The 20,611-nt window shown below is 44.1% G+C and overlaps 1 protein-coding gene across 1 annotated transcript in view; it reads right to left on the reverse strand.

Moving 5' to 3' along the window:
• The window catches only part of Galm (galactose mutarotase), a 55,619-nt gene that overhangs the window by 20,974 nt on the left and 14,034 nt on the right, over window positions 1-20,611 (reverse strand). Inside the window, exons 3-4 of the mRNA XM_027426027.2 lie at window positions 17,574-17,780; window positions 11,608-11,689 (exon numbers count right to left, since the gene is read on the reverse strand). Of these exons, the coding sequence (XP_027281828.1) occupies window positions 11,608-11,689; window positions 17,574-17,780 (289 nt within the window). The remainder of the gene's footprint in view (window positions 1-11,607; window positions 11,690-17,573; window positions 17,781-20,611) is intronic.

The following is a 20,611-nucleotide window of genomic DNA, read 5'->3' on the forward strand; positions in this document are numbered from 1 at the left end:
TCAGCCCCAGCCTCCTGATTTTATCTCCTAAATATCTCTATCATGATCAAGCCACACAAGACTCTCCCACTCCCTGGGAGCTCCTCCATGGCTTCTCCAGTGTTCCAATCTCTCTCTAGGTCTGGCCAAGCCTCTGGTAGTGTGAAGTCAGTGGGCACTGTATGGACATGAGCTGAACTCAAGACTGTTCTGGGAACTCACTCGAGTCAGTCCCTGATGCATTATTTGAAGCCCCATTATCCTTCAGCCTCTTTGGGATAGAAGGACCCTAAGAAGCTCTAAGCAACTTTGTTGGACTTGGGGGAGGGGGAGACATGAGTGATGAATCAGAACTCTGGCAAATAACTTCCACTATGACAAATTCACTTGAGTATACCCGAAATTATCACAGAAATTCCATGGAGCCTGGCCAAGCGCTCACTTCTGAGCTATCTTTCTGCCAAATTTCCAGCAGCAGGCTGGTTCACGTTTGCCAAGCTTGTAGCAGTGGGTGATGTGTTTCCTAGCAGGGAACACAAGTAGCTCAAGGAGTTATTCTAGAGTCTCACAAAGCTGTTCTTGGGATCATTTTGTGGAGAGGTCCTCAGAAATGTGTCCCTTGGGAAGCATCAATATCATCAGGCGAGTCCCTGGGAACCTGCAGTGATCTCCTTGCATGCTGTTTAGGCAGGACCTGTCCTAGAACAAGCAGCTCTAATGCCATGGGCCTAATCTTTTACTGTCACTCCTTCCTCCCTCTTTAGTGTGTGTGTATGTATGTGAGATGCATGTGTATGAGTGTGAACACATGGGTGCCACAGTGAGCATGTGGCATTCAGAGGATAACTTTCAAGAGTCAAGTCTCTCCTTCTACCATGCAGGTTCCAGGGCTCAAGTACTCAGGTCATTAGGCTTGGTAATAAGTGCCCTTACCCATCTTGCTAGCATTCTAATTTATTTTAGACACAGGCTTTTGCTATGAATCTGGGGCTGCCTTTGAACTCACTATGTATCAAACTTGCCACAATCTTCCTGCCTCAGCCTCCAGAGTGCTGGGGTTACAGATGTGTACCACCAAGCCTGGCTTTAGTCCCAATCTCAAGTGAACTTTATTTTTATTTTATGTGCGTGGGATTTTTTTGCCTGCTTGTATGTTTGTGACCCATATCCATGCAGTGCCTTCAGAGGACATAAAGGGGCAATAGATTTCCTGGAGCTAAAGTGACAGCTGGTTGTTAGCTGCCACTTGGGTGCTAGGGATCCAACCTGAGTCCTCTGGAAGAACAGGCAGTACTCTTAGCCTCTGAGCCATCTCTCCAGCCTCACCTGTACTCTGTAGCCTTCCTTTGCCGAGGACAGAGCCTGTGCTATGGGCACCCCTGTATGTTTGCAATGCAGGCAGAACTTAGCCAGTTTGTTCAGTATTACTCCCCTAGGACTGACACAGTAGCTGGAGATGGAAACTGGGAAAAGAAGGAGTGGGAGACAGACCTGGAGCTGGAGGGGTTTGTCTCTAGACCTGCAGGGCTGAGGGCAACAGCTGACAGTGGTCCTCTGTTTCTACCATAGCGTGGACCAGAGTGCTTGCCAGCTCTATCCTCTGTGTCTGAGGGCCCAGGCCTGAATGCCGACACAAGCTGAGGGACCTGTACAGGCCACTTCATGATCAGATCGGCCAGCTACTGCAAGCCCTTCAATGCTGTTGCTGTCCCCATGGAACTTGGGGACATGATTTGCATGGTGTACCACCTCTCTCCTTTAGTTCATCTTCTAGCTCCCTTCAGGTAGTGCAGCTGTGATGAGCTGGGCAAAAAGAAACAAAACACCTAACCCTGCCTGAAATTCAGCGACGGTTACCTTGACAGGCACAACTACACAGGAAGGCAGCCACAGACTTATTACCTCGAGAGAAGGGAAAGATAAGAAAAGTCCTTGGCCAGCTCACACAGGATCTGCCATAGGCTCTCAAGAGCGCCTGGATCCCCCTAATTTCTTTCATCAGATTTCCGGACACACGGCCACCAGTCAGGACATCCGGGTTAACACTCCACATGGTCTTTGCGTCAGAGTTTTAGAACTGGGACAGGATGTCAAAGTTCAGCTCTTCAGATTTTCCATATTTGGTTGATAAGGACCAGAGTTCTCTTGGCTGACTCCAGGGCATGGCTGGTGGGGACAGAACCTGGTTTTCTGAATCCCGGTTCTCACACCACAGTGTATCAACACACTGTTTACAACACTGCAAGGAGTGGGTGTACTGTGGAACACCTTTAGCACCAGCACTTGGGACACAGAGTCAGGTGGATATCCATATTCAAGGTCATCCTGGTCTACAGAGTGAGTTCCAGGATAGCCAGAGCTACGTAGTGAGACCCTGGCTCCAAACACACACACACACCAGCTATAGTGGAGAGGCTGGGGGGAAAAAAGCAGCTGTTCCCAGGGCATACAGAACATTTCTTAGTTGGTTTCATTTTTGTATTTAGCATTGATTAATTTTTCTTTTAGTTTTTTTTTTTTTTAATTGCTGGGCATGGTGACACACACCTTTGATCCCAGCACTAGGGATGTAGGTTTCCTGTTTAGGAAGATCTCTCTAAGTTTGAAGCCAGCTGGATCTATATAGTAAGGGGTGCATAGTGAGCCCCTATCTTAAATGTATGCATTAACTTTATTATATTGATTTTAACATTTTATTTATTTATTTGTTTTTTCGAGACAGGGTTTCTCTGTGTAGCTTTGGAGTCTATCCTGGCACTCGCTTTGGAGACCAGGCTGGCCTCGAACTCACAGAGATCCGCCTGTCTCTGCCTCCCCAGTGCTGGAATTAAAGGCGTGTGCCACCAGCGCCTGGCTCATTTTATTTATTTTGTGTGTACCTTTGTGTATTCGTGCATGCATGTGAGTACACACCTGCACATATGTGCAACAGCCTACCTGTGGAGGTCAGAGGACAATTGTGGGAGCTGGTTTCTCCTCTCACCATATGAAACCCAGGGACTGGACTCGGGTCCTCAGGCTTGCTGGTGGGTGTCATTTAACTGTGGCATCATCTCATTAGCCTTAGGTTAGTTCTAGCTTTAAACCAAAGATATCAAGTACTTATTTGGTTTTACAACTATCCTCATAGAGAGATGTGTGTGGAACATCTTTAGCTGTGGATGAACAGAGAGAGGGATCTGAGCCGGTAAGAAACTCTTCATGGCACCAGACATTACAAAAACCATGCACGGGAAACAAAGCTGATTTGAGACAAAAAGAAAGTATAAATCTTGAAAGGTGAGAGGGGGTTTATGAGGCTAAGTGGGTATTTACAGCCTCTTTTGGACTGGGGTGGGGGATGTTCAGAGACTGCTGAGGTGTGAGTAAAGCATGGCAAGAGCATCCTGGGAAGCAGCTAGTGTCTGGCTGGGTAGCAATGTCAAAAGGGTATTATGTGTGTGGGTTGTTTGTTTTGAGATGAAGTGTTATGTAGCCCAGGCTAACCTCAAACTTCCTATGTAGTCAAATGTGACCTAGAACTTATAATTACCCTGCCTACATCTACTGAGTGCTAGGATTAGAGGCATGAACCACTATACCCGGTTTATGCAGTGTTGGGGAAAGAACTTGGAACTTCCACACATGCTAGTCAAGTAATCTACTGAGCTACATGCCCAGACCCTACAAAGATATTTCAAAGGAGTAATTATCAAAGACTTACATTTTAGATGCATTTAGGAACCAGGTGGAAAATAAATCTTTAAGGTTTTATTTTCAGTTACAGAGTCATCATCTAGATTCACTTGTCCATTCTTTATTGATCAAAATTTATGTGCCCATAATGTTAGGAACTGATTAGACAAAAAAAAAAAACAAAAACAAAACAACAACAACAACAACAACAAAACCAGGAGAATACTGATGAAGATGGAGTTCTATAGCCAATGTGAATGACTAAAGAGACAGACTTGAGAAATACCAGGATCTGGAAATCAGGAGGACCCAATGATGAAAGAGAAATGTCTCTGTGGATGACTGAAATAAATACCTTGGGCAACATTTTAGGATTATAAGAAGACTTGAGGAGGGCTGGAGAGATGGCTCAGAGGTTAAGAGCACTGACTGCTCTTCCAGAGGTCCTGAGTTCAATTCCCAGCAACCACATGGTGGCTCACAACCATCCCTTATGAGATCTGGTGCCCTCTTCTGGTGTGCATATATACATGGAAGCAGAATGTTGTATACATAATAAATAAAATAAAAAAAAAAACAAAAAAAGGAGACTTGAGGAATTTTCTGTGCAAAGCTCCAAAAAGATTAAAACCCATGTATCTGCACTGGAATGTCAGTCTTCACCTGCAGCGTCTTGGAAACAAGAGGTGACCTTGGAATTTGTTATTTCTTCAGAGGAAAAACAGATCCACTTTAGAGAAGTAATTAGATCATCGAGGGGATTAAAGGTTGAACATAGAGAGGTTAAAATAAAATAGAAACATCTTGCTGGGCCTCCCTGGACAGCCTTGTAGTAAGTCTTTCTGACCAGAACTCTAATTTGGTCAAAATGGGGCTGCTTTCATGTGATTTTACAAAGAGCTTTCAGAAACACATGGTAGCAGGAACAGCAGGTGAACACAGATGGGGTGGGGGACAGAGCAGGGTGGGTAAAACTTTTTAAAAATAAGTGGCATATTTTCTCAAGGAAAGGAATTTCAAACATTTTTTTAAAAGCTAATGTTACTGTAGGAAGCAGATGAGCTGGCTAAAGCATTCATTTCTGCTTTCTTAATCCCTTACATACTACTACAGAGACATCACAGTCAAAACAAACACAGTTGTACACAGTGATGTCTTGGCTGGACAGCTTGGCTCCTAATCCCTCCATTCTGAGCAAGGGTGGAATGGAGGATTTACAAAGCTGGGAGTGAATTCATCACCGAGTTAGATGCTCTTGTGCTAACAGTTAACTTTCTTGCTAACTGAGTAGGGTCCCAGTTTTCTCCTGCTGCTGGGGGACAGGATACTAGAATCAGGCCCTGAGGCCAATCACCTAACAAGATTCAGATACCAGAGTCAAAGAGATGGCTCAGTAGTTAAAGGGCTTGCTATGTAAGCATGAGAACCCAAGTTTGGACCCCAGACCCATGTAAATGCTGGGCAGAGAAGGTGGTTTCCCTGTAATTCCAGTCTTGGAAGGAGGACACACAAGAGCCTCTGAGAGAGCTGGCTAGGGAGACTGGCCTAATCTCTGAGCTCTGGGTTTGACTGAGTGACTGGGCCTCAAAGAAAAAGGTAGAAGAGAGACTAAGGAAGATTCCAGGCACTGATTTAATGCTTCCTCATGCACATGTGTGAGTGTGTGCAAACACACACACAAACACCAATACACACATGATGCACATCTCACACACAATAAAAACATGGAAAAAGAAAAAGAAATCTGGGGGCTGAAGAGATGGCTCAGCGGTTAAGAGCACTGACTGCTCTTCCAGAGGTCCTGAGTTCAATTGCGGGCAACCACATGGTGGCTCACAACCATCTGTAATGAGATCTGGTGCCCTCTGCTGGTATGCAGGCAGAAGACTGTATACATAATAAATAAATAAATAAATTAAAATCTTAAAAAAAAAGAAAAAGAAATCTGATACTAGAGTTTTCTGTATTCTTATCATGGTTATATTATCTGTTCTTTCTTGTAAGTGGCTTCTACAAGTTTCATTTCAGGGCCAGATCTGACTACAATACAGAAAGCAAACACACTCACACACTCAAGAGGACCCAAGATGCCCCAATGAAAGCAGGCTCCCAACATTGTTGGAAGAGTAAATGTTTCATAAGCAGCAAGAGTTTGCGTTTGTTTGTTTTAAGTAGCTAAAACCAATTGCTCTGGAGAAAGAAAGCTAGCTGCCAACATGCAATCGGTTGCAGCTGAAAGCACAGCTGCAAACCTGAGCTATAGGTTAAAACAGAGCTCTCAGCCTCCAGAATCTTCCACAAGGGCAGCCTGCCAAAGTGCAAGACAGGTCCCAGTGAGCTCAGAAGTTCCAAAAATGTCATCCCGAGTAGCTTTGGCAGCTAGGCAATGGATTTTATACAAAATATCTGTCTTATTTAATGTATGTTCTTTTCCTTCATTTTTCTTATTTTCTTTTGACATAGATGGGATCTATGTTTGCCTAAGATGATCTTGAACTCTTGGGGTCAAGTGATCCTCCTGCCTCAGCCTCCCAAGAAGTTGGAACTCCAGAGTATACTACTTCACCTGGCTTTTTGTTTGTTTGTTTGTTTTCAGGTGGAGGGGCAAAGATGCTAGTCTCTAGCTGAACAGTGAACACAGAAGGGATATTGCTTGTTTGTATTATAAACCTCTAGGACTAGTAAGAATTTCCTATGGAGAAAGCAAGGGTGACTTGCCCATTTGGTTGGGCCCCTGAAGGCTGAGCATGTCCCTACTGTTGCAGAGACTTAGGAAGAAGGACAGCCTCTTCATAGAAGAGATGGAATAAATAAGAGACTGGTGTGTGTGTGTGTGTGTGTGTGTATGCCATCCTGACATTTTCCATATTTACAGATAAATTTTTTTGCTGCCTCTTCTACTCAATGTCTAACTAATTAATTCCTGGAATGCCTGGAAATATGGGGGGTGTAGGGATAATGGAATGATGGGTGGGCCATTTGGGCTGGTTTTAGAATTAAAAGGTCGGCTATGGAGCTTTGGTTAATGTTAAGAGCCATGGAGACTGGAGAGATGGCTTAGCAGTTAAGAGCACTAACCGCTCTTGCAGAGGACTCAGGTATCCACAGGGTGCCTCACAATCCAATGCCCTCTTCTGATCTCCTCAGGCACACACATGGTGCACAAACATAGACACAGGCAAACAGTGGTACACATAAACAAATCTATAAAAGTCAGAGGAAGTCTTGGGCTCCTACAGATCTGTTCTTGATAGAAACTGGGTCAGGCATATGGATTCCCCCACCACTGAGATACAATGCAGCAGTGGTTAGCACCCCTTTTGAAGAAGCTTCCAAAAGAATCATACCGCTTGTGCTTGAATGTTATGGTGAACCGTGGTAGCACCTAAGACTGATGAGCACATGGGTAGATGGGAGAGAACCATGGATATTTCATTGGCTCTGCCGATGGACCTGAAGAGTGGTACAGCAGTGGCTATGTACTTACATCTTCACAGAGCTACAGAAAGGAAGGGCTACAAGTGGCCTTCCAGGCCAATTACTGACGTCCTGCTATCAGTTTATAATAACTGTCTCATTGGTACCCAGAAAACAGATTTTCTGGGATAATCTGCTACCATAGTTCTTTAAAAAGTGAAGTGCTCAGCTGGTGCGTTGGCTCGAAGGTAAAAGTACTTCCCATCATGCCTGACAACGTGAGTTCAATCACCAGGACTCATGGTGGAAGGACAAATCTGAAAGTTATACTCTGACCTCCACACTCCCACCATGGCACCCATGCACTCATCCACACACCTCACAATAGATAAATAAGACATAATAAAAATTAAAGCTAAATGTTCTTTGTTTTGAAATTAAAGATTTCCCACTTCAGTGGTATTAAAGTATTTTAAGTATTTTTTTCTTAATTTGGTAATGTAGCTCAGTAGGACAAACTTGCATGTTTTTGGGTTCCGTTCCCAGAACACACACACACACACACACACACACACACACACACACACACACACTCACACACACACACACACACACACACACACACACACTCACACACTCACACACACACACACACACACTCACACACACACACACACTCACACACACACACACACTCACACACACACACACTCACACACACTCACACACACTCACACACACACTCACACACACTCACACACACTCACACACACTCACACACACACTCACACACACACACTCACACACACACACACACTCACACACTCACACACACACTCACACACACACACACACACTCTCACACACACACTCACAAACACACACTCACACACACACACACACACTCACACACACACACACACACTCACACACACACACACACACGAAAGAATGGTGATTATAAATAATAGCTAGGTATTTTCTTGTTTTGAAAAATGCATTTGTCTCTGTTCATTATTATTCAAATTAGGTGGCTTTTTTTTTTTTAAGTTTCCAAAAAGATACAGTTGGTCCTTAAATCTATAAATACCACAATTGTGGATTCCACCCACCAAAGAGCTAAACTATTTAGGAAAAAAATATTAGATGTGTACTGGACATATACAAACCTCTCTTTTAATTCTTCCTAGACAGCACGGTGCAGCAGCTGTTCACACAGCACCTGAAATATGCTAGTGTGTGCCATGTAACCTAGAGATGATGCCAACAATTAAAAAGGGAGGCTGGACATGGTGATAAACACCTGGCCCCAGCACCCAGGACGCTGATACAGGAGGATTGTGAATTCAAGGCCATCATGGGCTACGTGGTGAATTGCAGCCCATCAAGAATTACAGTATGATATTCTATCTCAAACCAACAAATAAAAACAAGATAAAAGGGAGGATTACATAGGGTATTTGCAAACACTATGCTATTTTATATAAGAGACTTAGGCAGCGGAGGATTTTGGTATCCATAGAAGGTCCTGGAATGGAGCCCCACAGTCACACAGGGACAACTACTTAACATATGCAATCTCAATTTGTTTTTTAAAAGAGATCTGTTTTATTATTTACTTGTGTGTGTGCTCACACACATGTATGTATGAAAGTGTGCAGGCACCCTTAAGGAGGCCAAAAGATGGTGTAGTTACAGGTAGCTGTGAGCTGTCTGATATGGAAGTGGGAATCAAACTCAGACAAGAACAGAACACACTCTTGGTTGCAAAACTGTTTTGCAGGTCTTCTAACTTGGGAAAATAAAAATCTAGATATCTTATATAGTAATTTAATTTTCTTAAAAGTATCTTTATATTATTGATAATTATGTGTGTGTGTTGGGGTCGGGGCGAGTGCACATGAGTGTGGGTGCTGGTGGAGGCCAGAGGCTTTGGAGTCTCTGGAGCTGGTGTTTTAGCAGTTGTGAGCCACCCAATGTTTGTGGTGGGAACTGAACTCCAGTCCTCTGGAATAACAACATGCACTCTTAACTGCTGAGCCACCTCTCCAGGCAACCCCCACCCCCTTTTTGAGACACTGTATGGAAGTAGCCCAAGCTCATCTTAAACAGCCTATTTTCTGCCTATTTATAAAAGAGGAAATGGGAATCTGTGCGGTTAAATGTTAAAGCATTACTCAAACATGAAAGACCTTTATCCTGGGTAAAAACCAAGTGAGAATTGGGTGTGGTGGTGAGCATGCATTCGACCCCCATCCCAGAACTGGGAGAAGGGAGGTAAGGGGGAGGGGACTTTCTATATAGTCCCAGGCCAGCCCAGGTTAACAAAGTGAAGACTAGGACAGAATTTGAAACTCTTAGCTCTCAACAAGTGTTGAATCTCACCCTAATGGCATTTGCAGTACAGAATTGAGGCAAAGGAGACTTTTATGCACTTCACCACACTCCAAGTTAGGCTCCACTGTGCTTTGCCAGCTCACAATCATCACACATGTGCACTCTTGTGATTTTCATTAGGTTAAAATCCAACAGCCTGGTATAAGATAATTCATAAATGCAGATGTCTATTTCATTCGTAAGCTAACCTTCTCCCTTATCAGTCACAAACAGAAGCCACCACTATAATGTTGCAATGCAGTAATTCTGAATCTAGGACAAGATGGCCGGCTTATTCCTGAATCACGTTCAGGATTCAGGCGATAACACATGTTAGTGAGACAGACAGGAAAGCCTTGAAACCCAGCTCAGCAACCAGGAAAATATTCAAAGCTGAGATGCCAAAATTTTTAGTTCATTTATTTCAACTTCTCAAAATTCCATTTTTTTAAACTTGGGGACTATTTTACTAAAGTTTTAGAGAAAAATAGAGTGGGGAAGCTGTAAATCTTGGCAGCTGACAGGAAGAGGGAGATGGAGAAGACAATTAGAGAATGCAGTGTCCTAGCACATAGCTGCATGGCACCCAAAGAAAGAGTGAGAATGCCCAGAGTGCCAGAGAAATAATGCTTAGGCTTTGTCCAATATCCAATACAGAGAGAGAAAAGAAAAATGAAAAGTTATATTTTTCTAAGTTCAGAAAAAGAAATGGGTGGGCTGGGCTGTGGTGGCGTATGCCTTTAATTCCAGCTCTTGGGAGGCAGAGGCAGCCTGTTCTACAACAGCTAGTTCCAGGACAATCTCCAAAGCTACAGAGGAGCCCTGTCTCGAAAAAACCAAAAATGAAGAAATGGGTGGAATCCATCCACAAGGCTACATGGTGGATGGTGTGTGTGTGTGTGTGTGTGTGTGTGTGTGTGTGTGTGTGTTTGCTTGTTTCTGAGTGAGAGAGGGAGTCTCACTATGTAACCCTGGCTGGCCTGCAATCCACAGAGATCTTCCTGCTTCAGCCTCCTGCATGCTGAGATCAAATGTTAGTGCCCCATGTGCCACCTCTAATCAATTTTACAGCCACTAATTTCCAATTACGGTCATTAATGCTGTTCAGGATGTTGGCCCATATACTTACCTTTTTTTCTTTGTAAAAAGTTTTAACTTTATTACTGATAAGGTGTGTGTGTGTTTGACATGTACAGATAAACATGTACCATGGACGGTGAGTGAAGTCAGAGAACAACTTTGTGGAATCAGTTTTCTCCTTTTATGCTTACATGGGTTCCAGAGATCAAACTCAGGTCCAGCTTGCACAGTACCTTTACCTACTAAGCCGTCTCACTGGCCTCTCCCCTCCCTGTAATGGGTTGAATGAGAATGGCCCCCATAGGCTCATATCTTTGCAGACTTGTTCCCCAGTCAATGGAACTGGTTAGGAAGGATTAGGAGATGTGGTCTTGTTGGAATAGGTGTGGCCTTATTGGAGAAAGTGTATCACAGGGAGGTGGGCTTTGAGGTTCCAAAAGCCCATGCCAGGCTCTCTCTCTCTCTCTCTCTCTCTCTCTCTCTCTCTCTCTCTCTCTCTTTCTCTCAATCTCTCTCCCCCTCTCCTCTCTCTCTCCCTGCTCCAGGTGGATCAGATGTAAGCTCTCAACTACTGCTCCGACTGTAAGCAAGCTCCCAATTAAATGCTTTCTTTTATAAATTGCCTTGGTCATGGTGTTTCCTCATAGCAATAGAATGGTAACTCTGACAGCCACTATACCCAGGACCCTGTAAAAACTTTAAATTTGCAATAGTAAACACAAACCAACTGTGTTAAAGAGACCAAACACTTTCCTTGTATAAGACAGGTATCTGGAAAAGTGAAGTCATTTCTCATATAATTTTTTTCACTTTGAAGTTTTGAAATAATTTAGATTTACATAAATGTGGTTAAACAAGAGCACATCTGTGATACACTTTTCATCTACTTCCCTTATTGTTGACATCTTGTAAAAAAATGATGCACATATCCAAACTGAAAAGACTGACATCATCATGCTAGTTAGCTAAACCACCACTTTTACCTAGTAAAGGTGAACACGGCAATGGTTTACACAGTAACGCCTTTTCCTTGGCTGTGAACTGTGGTTCTACATGGCATAATAGTTTAAATTCACTGACCTGTAGGAATCAGAGTCTCATCAACAGGCAAATAGGTCTCGGCTGCTATGGTGACTTCATGGTCATATATATTTGGGGAGCCCTGGGAAGGAAAAGAGAAAGAAAAAAATTTACTCTTGGGTATTTTGGGGGGGGGGGTCAGGGTTGAGACAGGGTCTCTCTATGTAGTTTGGGTGTCCTGGAACTCACTATATAGACTAGGCTGGCATTGAACTCATAGAGATACACCTGCCTCCTCCTTAGCCACATCTAGCTACTGGGTTTTATTTTACATATTCACTTTATAACTTCTGCAAAAATGTCTTCAAGCATTGATGGTTGACTGGTGACTATGATTAATAAGATCACTTAGGGCAGGTAGACAAGAGTTTCCATTGCCACCAACACATTTGGAAGGCACTATCAAATGTGACCGTAGTGGAAAGCACTGTTGCCAAGCCCATCTCCAGGACCCACAGAGTAGGAGAGAATCAACTCCTCTGAGTTGTCCTTGGACCTCTGTAAATGATCCATGTCAAGTGTGTGTGTATGGATGCGAGTGTGTTCGCGCGTGTGTTATGCACACATAAAGACAATTAAAAAGAAATGGCCCTAGCATGCAACTCTCTCACAAACAAGAAAAAAAGGGTGGGGATGGGGTGGGGGTGGGATGGGGTGGGGATGGGGGGGTGGGGGGGATGGGGGGGGTGGGGATGGGGTGGGGATGGGGGTGGGGTGGGTGACTGACCTATAACACAAGTGTTGGATAACCAGGGACCACTTCCAGGTTCACCATCGAAGGCCACCTGTCACTCTTGTTTGGCTTAGCTCCTACCCATAAGACACATTCCCTGTCATTCAACAGGAGTCAGAACCGCAGCCCCTGCTTCTGAGAATTCATTCTTTGGGGGAGACCAAAGTCTGGTCTAGGAAGCCCGGGTCAGGAGTCAGAAGACCCAGGGTTGATCCAGTTGCTGCATGTTACAAAGTCTCCTGGATTTGACTTGTTTTGGTAGAAAACTGGGAAGCGGAGTACAGTTTAGTGATACGCTGTTTGTAAACTGGAAATTACTTTTATTCATATGAAAACATATGAGCATCACTTCTTATTTCCAGTATCTTAAAGCCACATGACAGAAAATGGGGAAGAGCAGCCAAGTGGGAGCTTTCACTTCACAATTGGCTCAGAAATGAGCTACACCAAGGTTTCTTGACTAAATCCTGAGCAAAGCTCTGCAGAGGTGAGGCTCCAGGGAAGCGAGCAGCGGGTGGACACTGATCTTTACAGTCAGAAAGACTCAGGCTGCACAATCAAATGAATCATTCTTAGCAGAGAGGTCAAAGTTCAGAGACAAGTGAGTCCATGTCTAAACTCAGCAGAAATGGGCTTCATGACACTGCCTGGAGGCCCTGCTGTTGAGGCAGCATAGAAGTTGGGTAGAAGCCTCGGGAGGGCACTAGATCAGGGGCAACAGCTTATCCTGAGAACAGGAGAGTCCCAAAGCTTAAGAGCCAGGTCTGTGCTAATGTCATCCAATGAAGGAAGCCTGGTGGAGTCGACATTCTCCAGTCTTCCGACCCTGACTGTGTCCATGTCTTCCCCAGGGGCCTGCCTCCTTGCTGCCTTCCTTTGTAAGAGATAAATATCTACTTATGACCAGAATGCTGTTCTGGTTTCCATGGCTATAGACTGATTTCTTCTTTTCTAGAATTTCACATAAATGGCACCCCACAATAGATAGTTTTCAGTGTCTCCCATCTATGTCACAACACAATGCTCTTGAATGTGTCCAAGTCACTGGATCAGTGATTTGGTCCTTTGTATTGCAGATCTAGTATTGTTGGGCTTTATACAACTCTTCTATAGATAAACATGTGGTTTGTTTCCCCTGCTTTCACAATAGGAACAAAGCTGCCGAGGAATTTCCTGACTGTTTTTTTTTAAAAAAAACAAAACAAAACAAAACAAAAAAAACCAATGTTTTAAGCACTAAGGCAGAAGAAAATAAACCAACATGAAAACCAAACACCAAATACATGGATGCATATGAGATATTAGGAAGGGCAAGGAGAAACAATGTGTATTAGGAGCCCATTCTCTGAACAGCCCGGGCACTTCTGCACTGAGGAAACAAACGTATCTTCTGTGTCTTCTGGTCTGGAAAATGCAGTGGTCTATGTTGGTGGAAGATTACTGTCAGACTCACTTCCTTTCCAGGCTGATGAAAACTTGGCACGAAACACTGGTTCCCACACAGACCTCAAGGCCCATCTCTTGTAATTTCCCTCGACTGTTGCTTGTTGTAACTGCACTGTTTACATGCATAGTCTGTTATGATTGGCACAGGCCTTAAAGACGTGTTTGTGCATTGCCATGACTACTGTATTGCAGGTGACAGACAAGAGATTTCTATCCAAAAGCTACAGCAACTCCCCTGCCATCATCTCCCATCTCCTGGAAGGAATCAGACTTGCTGACTAATGCAGACTAGGTCATATATCCAGGGAAGAGGACCCCTCTGCAGCCTCCAAAGGCAATGGTTCTGTTTGCATTTCCTCACTGGCCATTGGGTTAGGTAGAGTGTGGGTCACACTTTTGGCTGAAGAAATATGAAGCAAGCCTGTGGGGTGTTTTTGAGCAGTGTCCTCATTGTTCTTGGAAAAGGAAAAAGTCCTATTGTATCTCTGGAGATGAGTATATGAGGATGAGACTCCTGGAGATATATATAGCAGCCATTCTGTGACTATGAGGGGGACAAGAAGTTTGAAGACAAAAACCTGAAGACCAAGGTGGTTTGAGTGACAATGGCCCCCATAGGCTCATGTATACTTGGTGCCCAGTTGGTGGGATTGTTTGGGAAGGATTAAGAGGTGTGGCCTTGTTGGAGGAGGCTTGTCACTGGGGGTGGGCTTTAAGGTTCAAAAGCCCATACCATTCCCAGGTAGTTGTCTTTCTGTTTCATGCATATGGATCAGCACCACACCTGCCTGCCTGTTGCCATTCTCCCAGTCATGATGGTTATGGACTAACCAGAAACTGCTCCCCAAATAAACTCTTTCTTCTCTAAGTTGCTTTGGCCATGGTGTCTTATCAAAAAAGTAACTAAGACAGAAGGAAATTGGATAAACGGAAGAAGATGGATCCTTGATGACACATCTCTCTAGTGGCAGCAGAACCACACTGCTTACTTCCCATCTCAAACCTCTGTGACGAGCTTTCATAGCTCTACAGGGAAAGCTTCAATAAAATACGTGTTGCTGGCCGGAAGGCGGTGGCGCACACCTTTAATCCCAGCAGTCAGGGGAGGCAGAGGCAGGTGGATCTCTGTGAGTTCAAGGCCAGCCTGCTCTATAGAGTGAGTTCCAGGTCAGCCGGTGCTGTTACACTGAGAAACCCTGTCTCAAAAAAATAAAAACAAACAAAAAACTCAACAAAACAACAACAAAACATTCCCTCAGTTTTGCAGTAGGCACAGTCTAGGGCAGAAAGATAAAAAACAAAAACATCTGCAACCTACATAACTTTTCCATCCTTTGAAAAATGTGATTCCCCACTCCCCCCTGAGGACCCCAACATTGAAACTTAAGGGTGGTGACCTGAAGCTTGGCCCCCAAAATAGAAAATTCTACTAAAGGTAGAAGATGGGTGTGGCAGCTCACACCTGCAAGCCCAGCACTGGAGTGACTGAGACAGGAAGATTGCTCTCAATTCCAGATTAGCCTGGGCTACAGAAAGAAGTCCTCCCTGAAAACAAAACAAGAACAACTGAGGAGTCACCTTCGCTGCTCTAAACTTTTGGGTCTCTGTAAGAACCAGCTAGCTGCTACTGCAGCAAATCAGCATCAAAACCCAATAAAGGGTAAAAACGGACAAGATCATGCCAAAATTATTCGAGTGATTAGATAAGCTGAGTTCTTTTTTTTTCCCTCTTTTTATTATTATTATTAATTCAAGTTAGGGAACAGGCTTGTTTCACATGTAAGTCCCTTTTCCCTCTCCCTCCCCTCACCCTCATCCCTCCTCCCCCACCTCCAACCTACCCCCCACCCCATCCACCCACCACTCCCCAGGCAGGGTAGGGCCCCCAACAGGGGCTCCACCAAGTCCACCAAATCTTCCTGTGCTGGGCCTAGGCCCCTCCCCATGTGTCCAGAAACAGAGTGCATCCCTTCAAGTGGGATGGGCTCTCAAAGTCCCCCCCACACATACCAGGGCAAAACGCCAGTCCACCTCCGGAGAAGCTGAGTTCTTCTAATGAGGAAGTCATAGACCTAGAATCTATAGTTTGGCTTCGAAATGAATCATGGGATAGCCTCTCCAACAGGCTAAAACTAATATCAGAGGAATGACTTGGCTTACAGGGGACTGTTAATGAGGAAAAGAGGCTGTCATCAACTCTACACAGCTCTCAGATGTCATTTATTTGTTTTGGTTTTACGAGACAGGGTTTCCCTGTGTAGCCTTTGTTATCCTAGAACTCGTTTTGTAGACCAGGCTGGCCTTGAAGTCACAGGGCTCTACCTGCCTTCTCAGATGTTGTTAAGGGTCCGGCTACTAGGCTGGTTTCAATATTTTCACGAACAACTTCATAAAGTGCTTCGAACGCAACTGATAAGACAAAGTTAGCCTTTATTATGAAACTGAGAACATGTCTAGTAATCTAAAAAGCTAATTCTTCTAAATCCTAGTCTAGTGCCTTGTCTAAGTCTAGTGCCCTGTCTACTGTACTACAAAGACAGTAAGACAGGTAAGAAGCCAGGGAGAAGCTGCAGGACCACACAGCCAGAGCACACTCTACCTGTGGCACATTTAAAGGGGCTGGGCACACAGACTCATTTCCAACATGTAAGGAAGACATCTTAGATGAGAGTAGTTTGGGGGCAAGCAGAAATACAAGGGGAGCAAATGTACATTCATGCAACTAGATGAAAGGGAATTCCTGAAATAACCCATCACTTGTCTGTATCACAGGGAAATAGTTACTTCCCCTGGCAGGATGACATATTCACTTGTTCTTCCTCTACTCCCATTTTTCTGAACATCTATTTAAAGCCAGGGACTCCAAAAGAAGCACATTCATACAATAATGAATGGTGGTAGGGGAGGAAGGGAGGGAGAATGGAACTGGGATTGGCATGTAAAACAATCTTGTTTGTAATTCAAATAAAAAAAAAGTAATAAAAAATAAATAAAGCCAGGGACTCTGCTAGGATCATTTTCATCACCAAGGGCATCTGTTCAATGATGTTCATAGCAGCATTATTTGTAATAGCCAGAAACTGGAAGCAGCCTAGATGCCCCTCAACCAAAGAATGGATAGAGAAAATGTGGTACATTTACCCTATGGAGTACTACTCAGCAGAAAAAAACAATGGAATCTTGACATTTGCAGGAAAATGGATGGAACTAGAAGAAACCATTCTGAGCGAGGTAACCCAATCACAAAAAGACAAACATGATTCGTACTCACTCAATGTGGATTTTAGACATAGAGTAAGGGATTACTAACCTACAGTCCACACTGCCAGAGAAACTAGTAAACAAGGAGGACCCTAAGAGAGACAAACATTGTCCCCTGGAGAAGGGGAAAGGGTCAAGATCCCCTGAGCAAATTGAGAGCATGGGAAGAGGGGGTAGGGAGCTACGAGAATGAGAAGGGAAGAAGAAGGATGCAGAGGTCATGAGGGGGCAGAAAGGTTGAGTCAGGGGAAGAATAGAAGAAAGGATATGTGATAGGTAGGGTTTTAGTTGGGGGGGTGGTAGGGGAGGACGGGAGGGAGAGGGAACTGGGATTGTCATGTAAATCAATCTTGTTTGTAATTCAAATAAAAAAAAAGTAATAAATAAATAAAGCCAGGGACTCTGCTAAGATCATTTTCATCACCAAGGGCATGAGTTCCTCTCCATTATGGGCTGGTCTCTCCAGCCACATCCCTTGGCCATCCCTCCAGCACTCTGCTTACAGGAGAGAAGAAAGTTCACTTACCTGGCCTGCTAAATTGAAGTAAGAGTGGTTGGTCAGATTAACCGGTGTGGTCTGGCTGGCCTGTGCTCTGTAGTTGATTACAAGCTCTCCACCATCCAGGGTATACGTCACCCAGACTTTCAGCTCTCCAGGGTAGCCTTCCTCTCCGTCTGGACTGACTCGAGAGAACTGGACACCGTTGGACAACACCTGAGGGGTCCAGAGGACCTGAGAAGAAGGGTTCAAAGCTGCTTAGTCACTCCAGTCCCCACCAAAATGCCACATTTCAATATTTAAAGAGTACAGACCTAGAAAAGGAGACGGTTATGCAGAGATAAAGACTTTTGAATAATAGCCTGGAACTTTGCTCATCTAAAACTATTTTATGCAGGAAGATGGCTCTTGAGGGAAAATATTTTCCTCCTTATCTACTTGCACGCCCTATATTTTCTTCTCCTCTTGACTTTATATTTATGCATTTATGTGTCTGTTTTCCTTTTGATTGGAACTCAGTTCGTAGACCAGGTTGGCCTCAAACTCAGAGACTTGCCTGCCTCTGCCTCATGATGTCTTGGACCAAAGGTATGTGCCACCACCTCCTTCCTTTGACATGTACTTTAATCTTAGAGTTCCAGTCTGACAAATATAAGACATCAAAACCTACTTATACTATTTAAAGATAACCTTGGGACCAGGAATTCAGCTCATTTGACAGAGTGCTTGCCCACCATGCATAAAACCCTGGATTCAATTTCTAGAACCACACAAGTCCTGGAACGGTAGTGCTTGACTCTAGCCTCAACATTTGGTAGGCAGGAGAATCAAGAGTTTCAAGGGGCCGGGCAGTGGTGGCTCACTGCCTTTAGTCCCCTTGAGAGGCAGGGGCAGAGGATCTCTGTGAGTTCCAGACCAGCCTGGTCTACAAGAGCGAGTTCCAGGACAGCCTCCAAAGCCACAGAGAAACCCTGTCTTGAAAAACCAAAAAAAAAAAAAGTTTCAAGGTTATCCTCAGCATTTAGGGAGTTCCAGACTAGTCTGGGCTGCATGAGATACTATCTTCAAAAACAAAAACTTAATCAACTACTACTACTATGTATAGACATCTAATTACTTATTTATTTGTCTTTTGAGACAGGGTTTCTCTGTAGTTTTGGAGCCTGTTGTGGAACTCACTCTGTAGACCAGGCTGGCCTTGAACTTCCACAGATCCACTTGCCTCTGTCTGCTGAGTGCTGGGATTAAAGGTGTTAGAAGCCAGGGCTTTGCACATGTTAGGAAAGTCCTCTCCCACTGAGCTACACCCCCAGCACGTTTGTAAATATTTATTTTAAATACTCTGAGGTTGGCCATGCTCCCTGGGCAGGGTTTAAAGCAAATAGCTAGCATGTTTATTCCATTTGGAAGAGTTGCAACCCATAAGTCAGTTGTTCTGGATTAGGAATTAGGGTGTCTCTTGCTCAGTGTGTAGCTTTGGGCACCAACCTTTCCCTAAAATAGAGGTACTGAAAAAGTTATCCTGAAGAGGTCTTCTTATTCTAGCAAACATGATGCTAAGAACAGATAAGAACTATGGAGACTTTCTCCAAAAGCACTTTTGCAAATGGAAACAGGAAACATTTATCAAGTGCTCATTATGAGCCACACTCAGGGCCCTCTCTTTGTCTTGGAGTAGACTCATAGGAGGCACTGCTATTCAATGACTGGAGAACTGAAGCTCAGAAGAAAAGGAACTCTTACATATGGTGTCATGTCAAGTGTTGTCCCAGTACCCTCCACTCCCAAGGCAGGGTTTCTCAATGTAACAGTCCTGGCTGTCCCAGAATTCGCATTGTAGATCAGGCTGGTCTTGAACTCACTGAGATCTGCCTGCCTCTGTCTCCCCAGTGCTGGGATTAAAGGCGTGTGTCACCACCATCCAGCACATGTGTCATTTTTAAAAAAGAAAAAGAAATTCCTCAAGTGGATAAACTGTTCACCATAGACTACCTGGACAGCAACAATGGACCTGAGTCAGAGCATGTTCCTACTCCCTTGTCCTACAAATATTAGAATGAATTGGCCAGTCTCATTCCTGTGAAGTTTGGAATAGCTAGCAAAGGGCTGAAGTAAAAGAACTTCTATTAGCTGAATGTTCCTTGGTTGAGTATCTATTTTCCATAAGCCACCTTCAGTAAAGGATTTGGTTCAACCAGGCGTAGGTCAACAGTTGAGCCCTGACCATTTCTCACAGCACCAACTAATTTTGTTATCTAGGTACTGAGTTCAATGGAGTCAGGTTGCCTGCTTCTATCCAAGAATACTTCATGATTTAAAGGGAGGTGAGGGTGGAACCTTGCTTAAAAATCAACCCTATAGCTGGGCGGTGGCGGTGCACGCCTTTAATCCCAGCACTTGGGAGGCAGAGGCAGGTGGATCTCTGTGAGTTCGAGGCCAGCCTGGTCTTCAGAGCGAGTGCCAGGATAGGCTCCAAAGCTACACAGAGAAACCCTGTCTCGAAAAACCAAAAAAAAAAAAAAAAAAAATCAACCCTATAATGAGTGCTAGAACTAGGATTCAAACTTAAGTCTAGCTGCCAATGCATATTTTGGTTTCAGTAAATGTGTTCTTTAAATTTACATTTAAAAATATTTATTGCTAGGCAGTGGTGGAGCACGCCTTTAATCCCAGCACTCTGGAGGCAGAGGCAGGCTAATCTCTGAGTTCAAGGCCAGCCTGGTCTACAAAGTGAGTTCCAGGATGGACAGGGCTACACAGAGAAATGCTGTCTCAAAAAAACAAAAAGCAAACAAACAAAAAGATTATTTTTTAAAAAATGTGTGTCTGTGTGGGGTAGATGAATAATGTGCCTGTGGAGCCCAGAAGAGGGTGTCAGATCTCCTGGAGCTGGAGTTAAAGGCAGTTATGAGCTGTCTGACTTAGTGCTGGGAACTAAACTTGGATCCTCTTGAAGAGCAACAAGTATTCTTTTTAAAAACAAAGAAACAAACAAACAAACAAAACCAATCAGGATCTCTCTATGTAGTCCTGGCTGTCCTGGAACTCACTTTGTAGACCAGGCT

Source organism: Cricetulus griseus, chromosome 7 (assembly GCF_003668045.3).
Source record: "Cricetulus griseus strain 17A/GY chromosome 7, alternate assembly CriGri-PICRH-1.0, whole genome shotgun sequence".
Taxonomy (NCBI): Eukaryota; Metazoa; Chordata; class Mammalia; order Rodentia; family Cricetidae; genus Cricetulus; species Cricetulus griseus.